Source organism: Xyrauchen texanus, chromosome 22 (genome assembly GCF_025860055.1).
Source record: "Xyrauchen texanus isolate HMW12.3.18 chromosome 22, RBS_HiC_50CHRs, whole genome shotgun sequence".
Classification (NCBI taxonomy): Eukaryota; Metazoa; Chordata; class Actinopteri; order Cypriniformes; family Catostomidae; genus Xyrauchen; species Xyrauchen texanus.
In genome coordinates, this window is record NC_068297.1 from 36,691,997 (window position 1) to 36,704,016 (window position 12,020).

At 38.0% G+C, this 12,020-nt stretch overlaps 1 protein-coding gene across 6 annotated transcripts in view; it reads left to right on the top strand.

The window, feature by feature from the left end:
- The window catches only part of kiz (kizuna centrosomal protein), a 93,534-nt gene that overhangs the window by 15,805 nt on the left and 65,709 nt on the right, over positions 1 to 12,020 (top strand). Inside the window, exon 2 of one of the 6 annotated variants that reach the window (XM_052153248.1) lies at positions 11,691 to 11,791. The exons of the other annotated variants lie outside the window; for them this stretch is intronic. Within the exon in view, the coding sequence (XP_052009208.1) occupies positions 11,750 to 11,791 (42 nt within the window). The 5' untranslated portion in view covers positions 11,691 to 11,749. The remainder of the gene's footprint in view (positions 1 to 11,690; positions 11,792 to 12,020) is intronic. 6 annotated transcript variants of the gene reach the window in all.

Here is a 12,020-nt window from a genome sequence, read left to right on the forward strand (position 1 = left end):
CTTAGAAATCATGGAGGGGTCTGAAATTGTCATCGTAGGTGCATGTCCACTGTGAGAGACATAATCTAAAAAAAAAATCCAGAAATCACAATGTATGATTTTTAAACTATTTATTTGTATGATACAGCTGCAAATAAGTATTTGAACACCTGTCTATCAGCTAGAATTCTGACCCTCAAAGACCTGTTATTCTGCCTTTAAAATGTCCACCTCCACTCCATTTATTATCCTAAATTAGATGCACCCGTTTGAGTTCAGTTAGCTGCATAAAGACACCTGTCCACCCCATACAATCAGTAAGAATCCAACTACTAACATGGCCAAGACCAAAGAGCTGTCCAAAGACACTAGAGACAAAATTGCATACCTCCACAAGGCTGGAAAGGGCTACGGGGAAATTGCCAAGCAGCTTGGTGAAAAAAGGTCCACTGTTGGAGCAATCATTAGAAAATGGAAGAAGCTAAACATGACTGTCAATCTCCCTCGGACTGGGGCTCCATGCAAGATCTCACCTCGTGGGGTCTCAATGATCCTAAGAAAGGTGAGAAATCAGCCCAGAACTACACGGGAAGAGCTGGTCAATGACCTGAAAAGAGCTGGGACCGCCGTTTCCAAGGTTACTGTTGGTAATACACTAAGACGTCATGGTTTGAAATCATGCATGGCAAGGAAGGTTCCCCTGCTTAAACCAGCACATGTCAAGGCCCGTCTTAAGTTTGCCAATGACCATTTGGATGATCCAGAGGAGTCATGGGAGAAAGTCATGTGGTCAGATAAGACCAAAATAGAACTTTTTGGTCATAATTCCACTAACCGTGTTTGGAGGTAGAAGAATGATGAGTACCATCCCAAGAACACCATCCCTACTGTGAAGCATGGGGGTGGTAGCATCATGGTTTGGGGGTGTTTTTCTGCACATGGGACAGGGTGACTGCACTGTATTAAGGAGAGGATGACCGGGGCCATGTATTGCGAGATTTTGGGGAACAACCTCCTTCCCTCAGTTAGAGCATTGAAGATGGGTCAAGGCTGGGTCTTCCAACATGACAATGACCCGAAGCACACAGCCACGATAACCAAGGAGTGGCTCTGTAAGAAGCATATCAAGGTTCTGGTGTGGCCTAGCCAGTCTCCAGACCTAAACCCAATAGAGAGTCTTTGGAGGGAGCTCAAACTCCATGTTTCTCAGCGACAGCCTAGAAACCTGACTGATCTAGAGAAGATCTGTGTGGAGGAGTGGGCCAAAATCCCTCCTGCAGTGTGTGCAAACCTGGTGAAAAACTACAGGAAACATTTGACCTCTGTAATTGCAAACAAAGGCTACTGTACCAAATATTAACATTGATTTTCTCAGGTGTTTAAATACTTATTTGCAGCTGTATCATACAAATAAATAGTTAAAAAATCATACATTTTGATTTCTGGATTTTGTTTTTTAGATTATGTCTCTCACAGTGGACATGCACCTACGATGACAATTTCAGACCCCTCCATGATTTCTAAGTGGGAGAACTTGCAAAATAGCAGGGTGTTCAAATACTTATTTTCCTCACTGTATATATATATATATATATATATATATATATATATATATATATATATATATAAACAGATTTGTGCAAACCTTGCTGATTAAAGTGTTTTCAGGCATAGTTATTTACTTTTATTAGGTTGGATGTATATTTAGACATTTTCAAACTATTTTTTGTTCAAGTAAATTTTTCTTAGTTTTTGGTTTTATTTTGTTTTTAAGCATCACTTTTTGGATTATGATTACAGTCAAGCATGAACACAGAGAAATAATTTTGTTTCACATTATCTAACTCAAACATTCATTTTCATTAAAAATTAAATAAAAAAAGAAAAAGAATTCTTCAACAGAGGTAGAACTGCCTGATCTCAAGCTCTTGAGTCTTCAGGCTCAATTAACTGGTAAACAGTCTCAATCTCAGCCTATGTTTGTACAAAGTATTTGTGTGTATATAAGTGTGTGTACATGTGAGTGGGTGTGTCTAATATACACTCCTGATCTTTTTGAGTTTAACCCCTTCATTGCTGTGTTCTTTTTATCTGCAGATTGTACTCCCCCAAAATGCTCTGTATTTTAACATTTTCATATTTCCAATTAATTTGTAATGTGGTAATTTTTTTATTTTTATTTTTTTTACTTTTTAACTGGTATAAAGCCACAAAGCACCCAAACTCCAAAAAGGTTTTAAAAATTTGAATATTTATTTTGGAAATTATAGGCTTTTGGATACACTTGATCAAACCCACATGATAAATGCAACCCCTAAATTACTAAATAACTAAAGTTAATCTTTTCTTTGATAATTATTGACCTAGGGATTCTTTGTAGTTCACAATAGTAGGTAACATTGGATAATATACAATAATTTACATAACATTTATGCAGACATTTTGCTGAAATTTGATTGGCTGCTGTCATGTTTTTTTATTTACATATTCATATTCATACAATAGTCATATTGTAGAATATGTTAGCATTTGGCCCCTGCAAGAAGCATACCAATTTTCAATTTCATTGATAATCCAGTTGCGGAATTATGAGCATTTTGTTTAGTTGTAGCACCCCATATAGGTGAATTGTTTCACGATTTTGCAAGCTGACTCAAAATGTGCTGTTATATATATGTTTCAAGTTTCGTAACATATGGCCTTTTTGTTTGGTAGATATTGGTCAATACGTACAAATTGGACGACGCCTGACCAATTTGTTGGCTTATATCTTCGCAATGCTTTGATAAATCAAAATTCCTTTTGATTCATTTTGGTCAGGAGGGTTCATAGTAGAGACACACCAATTTTTGTGAGAATTGGATAAGCGGCCTAGGAGGAGTTTGAAAAAGTTCCTTTTTTGAAAATTAGAATACCATAAACATTTGATGAAATAAAAACAAAGATATACATTTTGTGGGACTTAGTGCAAGGAATTAGAGGGAAAAAATTATTTGATATTATTTAACTCGGTTGTGTGTTATTTGCAAAAAAGTAAATCTCCTTGTTATAGTGCCACCTTGTGGCCGATTTTCATAAAACTTGGTACACATTCACATTCTGACACTGTCTACAAATATAAGTTTCGTAATGGTCGGCCATTCAGATTCGATGTTATTATCTTCTGAAACTTGATTAGCTGATGGCATTCATGTTTTTAATTGTCCGACTGATATTGTAGGATATATTAGCCTTTGGCCCCTACAAGATGCATACCAATTTTCAACTTCATTGATCATACGGTGGCAAAGTTATGAGTGTTTTTTAAATTGTAGCTATAGGCTAATTTTTTGTGACTTTGTGTGCATCCTCAGAATGTCTCAGAAATAATTTTGATTACTTTTTGTCAGGAGTGTTCATAGTAGACAAACACCAATTTTTGTGCATATTTGACATACGGCCTAGGAGGAGTTCAAATGTTTTTTTTTTATTATGCAAATTAGCATGAAAATCTTCATTAGAGAAATTAAATCAGAGATATTTTTTGTTCGACTTGAGCCAAGGACTCCAACAATATAAGGCACTTGAGTTTGCGACAACGGGTTTAGGATTTCTGGGCAAAAACGTAAAAATTATCAATTTAGCGCCACCTTGAGGCAGATCGGACCCAAACATTAATGCACTGTAGTACTCTGGGGGACTACCTTCCCTCAAAGTTTCAGCTCCCTCCTGCTAAGGTAGCCCCACCTTGGTTGCTAGGCAGTTACCAAGGTGATACTGAAAAGGCTCCTTGCAACCCTGAGACAAATTAACGAAACCGGAAGTCGCTATGATTCTTTTGGTGCAGAGATATTTGATTTGTTACTTGGTTGCTAGGGTAACCCCATCTGGTTGCTAGGCAGTTACCAAGGTTATACACAATAGGTTTCTTGCTACCTGAGTCAAATTAATAAAATCTGAAGTCTCTACAATGTTCTATTGCAGAGATATGTAATTTGTAAATTGGTTGCTAGGGTAACCCCATCTAGTTGCTTGGCAGTTGCTCAAAAGTTGCTAATACTCAAAAGGCCCCTTGCTTCCCTGATTCAAATGAAAGAAACTGGAAGTGTCTATGATGTTCTGGTGCAGAGATATATTATTTGTTACTTGGTTGCTAAGGTAACCCCATCTAGTTGCTAGCTAGTTACCCCGTGGGGACCCGGGGTAGAATAGGTTCCTAGCACCCCCTTGCTGATCGTAAGAGGCGACAAATGGGGCAACTTGTATGCCGTGAGTTGCGACTCGTGTCAGTGGAGGAAGAGATCCTGGTGCTTGAGGATTTTGGCCTGCTGCGGCCGCCATATATCCAACACATCACTTTGGCTCCTACTTCATTCAGACGAGAGGTTGGAATGGCCCATTCCAATCAATCGGCTTGTCAGGATTTGCCCTGGACTTGGTTCAGAACTACAACCAACTATTTAGTTTTCACCTCTTCCAGAAGGCACTGGCGTAGGGTCAATTGAGTAGTATAAATCTTGTATTTATATGCTCAAGTATATCATTTCTCTGTCCTTGGTGTGCATCCGGTGGATTCCCGCGGCACTGTACATCCCCTTGTAGGACTCCGAGGTGGGTGAGGAGCAGAGATGATGAATTTATTCTTTCTAAACATGGCAAATAAACAAAATACCAAAAAACGGATACTGGAACAAGACTTGGAAGTCGAACTAACCACTAACCTTTTTTCTTCAAAAGAAGGAAGTTGGCAAAGATTTATTTTACTTGAGTCTCTACCAATTGACAGCCCTCTCACTAAACTGTCTCCTTTTGCTGTTCAGAAAGGAATCACAGGAATAGCAGGAACAGTCAAGGATATTAAAAAGCTGCGATCGGGACAAATTTTGGTGGAGTGCGCTCAGAAAGCAAACTCAGAGAACTTATTACGAGCAACAAAACTGGCTGGAGTCACTATGAGGGCATTCTGTCACCCTTCTCTGAATAATAGCAAAGGAGTGATCCACACCAGAGAATTGCAAGACATGGATGAAGCTGACATAACCTCAGAACTGAATCATCTAGGTGTGATTGATGTCAAAAGAATAAATATCAAAAAAGATGGACAAATAATTCCAACAGGAACATACATTCTGACTTTTCACAGACCTCTCCCGCCAGAGAGAATTCAAATAGGATACTAAGTGTCACTGTAGATATCTACATACCAAACCCGTTGAGATGTTTTAAATGTCAGAAATTTGGTCATGGTTCTGCTGGATGCAAAAATAAGGCTGTTTGACACAATTGTGGTAAGGATGACCATGAAACAACTGTACTAATTCCGCTAAATGTAAAAACTGTCTTGGTGACCATGCAGCCTCATCAAAGAAATGCCCTGCTTGGATTAAAGAGAAGGAAATACAAAAAATTAAACATACAAAGAAGGTGAGCTATCCTGAAGCCCGAAAACTTGTTGAAAGTCTCCCTGCCTTCACGCTGAATAGATCCTACTCTGCTGTGGTCAAACCAAATATACGAGAAATTAGTACTCAGACGGAACTGACTTGGATTTCTACAGACAAACCTCAAGTTATTAGTAGTAATAAGAATTCATCTCTACAAAAAAGCAAGAATGTATGTATCCAAACTATTCCGACTCAAGATACCCAGTTGGAACAAAGAGAACCCAGAGAGAAAAAGAAATCTCAAAATTCAGTAACTCGACTACCAAACCAAGATAAAAACAGAACTTCAAAACATGACAACCCATTTACATTTACATTTATGCATTTGGCAGACGCTTTTATCCAAAGCGACTTACAGTATACTTATTACAGGGACAATCCCCCCGGAGCAACCTGGAGTTAAGTGCCTTGCTCAAGGGCCCAACAGTGGCATCTTGGTGGTGCTGGGGCTTGAACCCCCAACCTTCTGGTCAGTAACCCTGAGCCTCAACCACTGAGCCACCACTGCCCCCAACCCAACCCAACCCACTGCCCCCAACCCAACCCCAACCCACTGCCCCCAACCCAAAAGATGTCGAAATGTCAGAACCTATGACTAGTCGAAGTCGTAGTCTCTCCCCTAAGTGTAAGAATAAAGGATTTGTACCTATCCTTCCCACTTGAAGATGAGTGATCTTTTAGTCCAGTGGAATTGTCGGGGTTTAAAAGCTAATTTTGCAGAGCTGCAACGTTTAACTTCTGTTTTGAACCCCCTTGCCTATTGTATTCAAGAGACTCACTTATCTCCACATGATCCCCTGACTGTTAAAATTTTTTAATGTTTAATGTTTATGGACCAAACGCACAAAGACCTTCTGGTGGGTCTGCCGTTTTGGTTAAAAAGGATATTATTCACAGTCACATTGTACTGGATACCCAAATACAGGCAGTAGCAGTACGTATCACCTTTCATAGAGTCATTAAATTATGCTCTATCTACATACCTCCCAGCAAAGTTATTACATTGAAAGAATTGGACAAACTTGTAGCATAATTGCCGACTCCATTTTTACTTATGGGTGATTTTAATAGCCATAATCCTTTATGGGGAGAAGATCGATGTGATGCTAAAGGAAAGAGAATGGAGGATTTTATACATAATAATGACTTGTGTTTACTAAATGATGGAACCAAAACCTACCTTCATCCAGGTCATGGCACGTATTCTGCAATTGATTTGACTATATGCAGTGCTGAAATCTTTTTAGATTGTACATGGCGGGTCTGGGACGATTTATGTGGGAGTGACCACTTTCCACTTATTACCTCATTTCCTCAATCGGATGTCCAGCAAAGACCTTCAAGATGGCAACTTAAAAAAGCAAATTGGCCTTCTTTCGAAATTATGTGTTATGAAAAATTTATTTCAGCAACTCAAGACAATCAGAACTCTATAGAAACTTTTACTGAACAGTTAATTGATATTGCAAATGAAACAATTCCAAAGACATCCTCTAAATCGCACTGTAAAGCTAACCCCTGGTTTAACGAGCAGTGTAAAAAAGCTATCGGGGCACGGAAAAAGGCGGAAAGACTTTTTAATAAACAGCCTTCAACGGCTAATTTTATATCCTTTAAAATTTGTAGAGCTCAAGCTCGCAGAATTTTAAATGAAGCAAAAAAGCAAAGCTGGAGACAATTTGTATCAAGTTTAACATGCTATACTCCCATGAAGAGGATCTGGAACATGATTCACAAAATGAAGGGCATTGGAAATAGATTTAATATCCAACATATTAAAAAACTAGATATTCTCCAGACAAAGGAAATGGATATAGCAAATACATTAGCAGAATCTTTTGAAAAGAATTCGTCCATAGAAAACTGCCTCCCTGAGTTCCAGTCAATTCGAATACAGCAGGAAAGGGAAAAATTGAACTTCTGTTCTGATACCAAAGAAGTACATAATCAACCCTTCAAGATGGATGAATTAATACACTCTTTAAAATGTTCCCATGACACTGCTGTAGGGCCAGACCAAATTCACTATCAATACTTAAAGCACTTACCCCAAAGCATATTATCTCTTCTTTTAGATAATTTCAACTCTGTCTGGTCTTCTGGACAAATACCACCCTCCTGGAAAGAAGCAACCGTAATTCCTATACCTAAACCAGGAAAAGACCATTCAGATCCAAATAACTATCGACCAATCGCTCTTACCAGTTGCCTCTGTAAAACGATGGAAAGAATGGTAAATAATCGACTCGTTTGGACTCTGGAGTCGAAGAAACAAATAAGTGACTATCAATGTGACTTTAGACGTGGAAAGTGCACCTTGGATCAATTAATCCAACTGGAAACTTATATTAGAGATGGTTTCATTAGAAAAGAACATGTTATTGCCGTCTTTTTGACTTGGAAAAAGCATGATACAACATGGAGATATGGGATTTTGAAAGATCTTTACCACATGGGTTTTAGAGGATGATTACCCATTTTTATTTCTAATTTTTTGGCTAGCAGATATTTTAAAGTCCAAGTAGGAAACACTTTGTCGGATATTCACAAACAAGAAATTGGAGTTCCTCAGGGAAGCATTCTTTCTGTCACTGTCTTCAGTATTAAAATAAACATCATTGAGAGCATCATTGGATCTAATATATTCTGCAGCCTATATGTGGACGATCTCTGCATCTGCTATAGAGGGAAGAACATGAGTACAATTGAAAGACAACTGCAGTTATGTATTCACAAAATATATCAGTGGTCAGTTGAAAATGGATTCAAATTCTCTAAATCAAAAACAGTCTGTACCCACTTCTGTATCCAACGATCCCTTCATCTTGACCCAGAACTCTTCATTAATAGAGAACTGATTAGTGTCAGTTAAAGAAATTAAGTTCTTAGGACTTCTTTTGACAACAAAATGACTTTCATTCCCCATTTGAAAGCACTAAAAAACAGGTGTCTTAAAGCTATGAATATAATGAAAGTACTGGCAAAAACAAAATGGGGAGCAGATTACATGGTTCTTTTGAGACTCTATAGAACACTAATTCGTTCCCGGCTGGACTATGGAAGCATAATTTATGACTCTGCCAGAGAATCATATAAGCAGATGTTGGACACAATTTACTCCTTTGTATGAGAGCAAACCTAAAAGTATCAGATCCTTTGGTATTCGTATTAAACCTCATTTGGAGAACTTGAATATAAATTTGAGCATTTTAAACCAAATACAATTCAATTCTATATCTCCCTGGAAATTAAAGAAGCCTAATATCAATTTGGACTTGACTCATCAGAAGAAAGGGGTGACCCATCCAAATGTATATAGACAGCAATATTTGGATATAAGAAACCAATTCCCCTACCATGTACCTATATTCACAGATGGCTCGAAGATGGAAAACAGTGTAACGGCAGCAATGGTGACTGGAAATCAACGCTATGGAATTCGAATTCCAAAACAGTGCTCAATTTTCTCTGCTGAGGCACGTGCTTTACTTTTAGCTCTGGAGCACATTGAAAATTCTCTGCAATTTTTTTTATAATTTTCACTGACTCTAAATCCTGCCTTCAAGCAATGGACACTTTAAAAATTGATCATCCTCTAGTGGACTGCATCTTAACCAAAGTGGATTATCTACTAAATCAGTTCTTCAGCATTATTTTTTGCTGGGTTCCAGGACATGTTGGTCTTTCAGGAAATGAACAAGCTGATGCAGCTGCTAAGGAAGCTCTTAATCAGGAAGTTAACGAATGTCAAATCCCTCCCTCAGATATCAGACTGATTATTAACCGATACATTTTAATTAAGTGGCAAGAAGAGTGGAATTTGTGCAAGAACAATAAGTTGTATGTAATTCATCCGGAAATTTCAAACAGACTTTTTATCAATTTTAAAACTAGATTTGATCAAGTGGTCTACACCAGATGCCGTATAGGTCACACAAATCTGACCCATGCCTTTTTGCTTAAAGGTGAAGACCCAACCCTATGTGTGTTCTGTAATATTCCCTTATCTGTCAAACATATTTTACTAGATTGTCCTGGTCTTAACGCAAGTAGAATGCTCTTTTATGAAGTTACCTCGTTAAAAGACTTCTTTAATGAGATTGTGCCTGAAAAGGTTTTGGATTTCTTGTCATATGCTAATCTTAAAAAAAAATATTGTATAATATGACTTGCTATCTATATTTGTTTTGTTTTTATTGTATTTACATGATATCTGTATTTTTGTAATTGAATTCTTGCCATGAAAATAGCTTTGATTGCTGACATGGCATTAAACAAAACATACTACTACTACTGCTAGCTAGTTACCAAGGTGATACTCAAGAGGCTCCTTGCTACCCGGAGTGAAATTAAATAAACCATAAGTCTCTGAGGTTTTTGTGCAGAAATATGTGATTTGTTACATGGTTGCTACATACTGTGCATAACCACAGTCAATTTAATCTCATTCGTTAATTTTTATATTGTAAAGGGATCAGTGGAAAGGAGGAGGCGAGAACCGGCTTTTCAATATAAATAATGGTTTAATGATAAACTTAAAAGAAGACACAAACACACACATGACGGACATGTCCGCTATGTCCGCCCTGCCACATATATACAAGCAAGTAGTGTCTAGAGGTCCCTGCATTCTGTTGTGCTCGGTCCAGCTGTTCGTGTGTGCAAGAAAGCATCACCTGTGAAGGCTTTGTTGCCTGGTTGCCTGCTTTTGTTGGTTGATGATGCGCTATGCCTGTAAAGCTTGCAATGAGTACCCCTTACTGCCACAGTTTAGCAAAAACATAAAAGTGGAAATCTTTTGCTATGGAATTTAAATACAAGTCAGAGTCCGTATTAATTTCTTTACACACATCATTTAACACAGTATTTTTCATATAATGAATCTTTAAAACACTAAATCATTCCAGATCAAAATGTTTTTTGAGCCAGAAAGTTTTCTAAAGCGCCGTGTGGCTACTTTTCTAGGCTGATATGAATTGGTTATAGTTAACAATGCAGTATCTTTGGGTGAATTTGTCCTTATGTGCACAGATTGTTGCCTCACATTGTCGCCAACTTTACATGGTCATGACATAGACAGGAGTTTAAAAACATTATATAGTACTTTGTACAGGCAGGGTTGGTAGTCTCCTGTTAACACGGATAGTGTTTAAATATTGTGACTAGGGTTGCAAAGGGGCGGGTAATTTCTGGTAAATTTCCATGGGAAGTTAAGCTGGGGAATTTTGGAAATATTCCATATTAGAAACTTTCCATGGGAATAATGGGAATTAATGGGAATTTAGGGGAACTAACTGGGAATTAATTGTAATTCATCGATCATTGTATCATATCCAAGCATAAATATAAACAGAAGTCATAAGAAAACATCCATGCAAAAGGTTTTCAACAGATATTTCAACAGATTTATTTGTAAGTAGAACAGAACAAGTTTTAATTATTTTACTGAACAATCACTTGTTTCATGGAAGAACAAAAACAGGAATATTGGGTTTAATATTACTCATCCCCCAACCCCCCTCAATCAAAAATGCACCCCCATCCAAAAATCCCCACAAAGTCCCATTCAAAATGTTAAAAAAAACAAAAAACCTTCTCCCTCCAAAACGTCCCATTAAACATGCAAATCTTCCTTCAAGCAATCCTCTGCAGTTTTGCTCAGTCAGTGGGCTCTTCGTGGGCCTCATCAACATCCAACAACACGTCCACTTCCTCAACTTCCAACTCTTCCTCTTCAGTGTCACTTTCCAGCCTTGTTGAGGATGGCTCTGTGTCAGGCTCAAAGAGCCTTAGGTTTGCCCGAATGCCAACCAGTTTTTCCACTCTTACATTTGTGAGCCTGTTACGAACCTTTGTGTGCGTGTTCCCAAACAGCGCTATTTTGGCTGTAGTGAATCACGTGCCAAGCGTGGGGGGGGGGCATCGCGACGACGGCTAAACATCGTGATGTCTGTCAGCCATCACGATGGATGATGATATCGTCCATCGGCCCAACCCTAGTAAGAATACTAATGCAATGGCATAAACAGATACATAAATAGTAAGGCTAGCTAAACAACTGGAATGATCTTGAAAACATATTGCAGGAGGCAGAGAAAAACAGCCACTTGAGGTAGCTAGCATCTGCCTTATGTGGTAAATAAAGTTATGCTAGCTTATTTAGCATCTAACTTATCAGCATTGCTACTAGATGAATACATTTGTATGTAATATTTTCAATTTAAACATTTAATAAATATATTTCCCCATAATATCATCAAAACTTACTTCACTTTGTTTTGTCCACAGGCTCAAATGTGTGCCTTCAGTAGTCTTGTGCTTTGGGCTTCTGTACATGTGATGGAGTTATGCACAGTGCCAGTAGGGGGTGTGGTCTCAATAGCCATGCAGTAAGCAGTGTTCTATGTGCATGTGATTGAGGAATGGCATGGATATTCAAGTGTATTTGAATGGCATCTGTTTGTTTTAGTCAAGATTATGCTAAAATATACTTTCCTCAACTATATTTAAGTTCCCTGTGAAGAGCCAACCCTCAACTTTGAAAATTCCCACTTTATTCCCGTTTATTCCCATAAATTCCTGTTAATTCCCTTAAATTCCCATTAATTCCCATGGAAA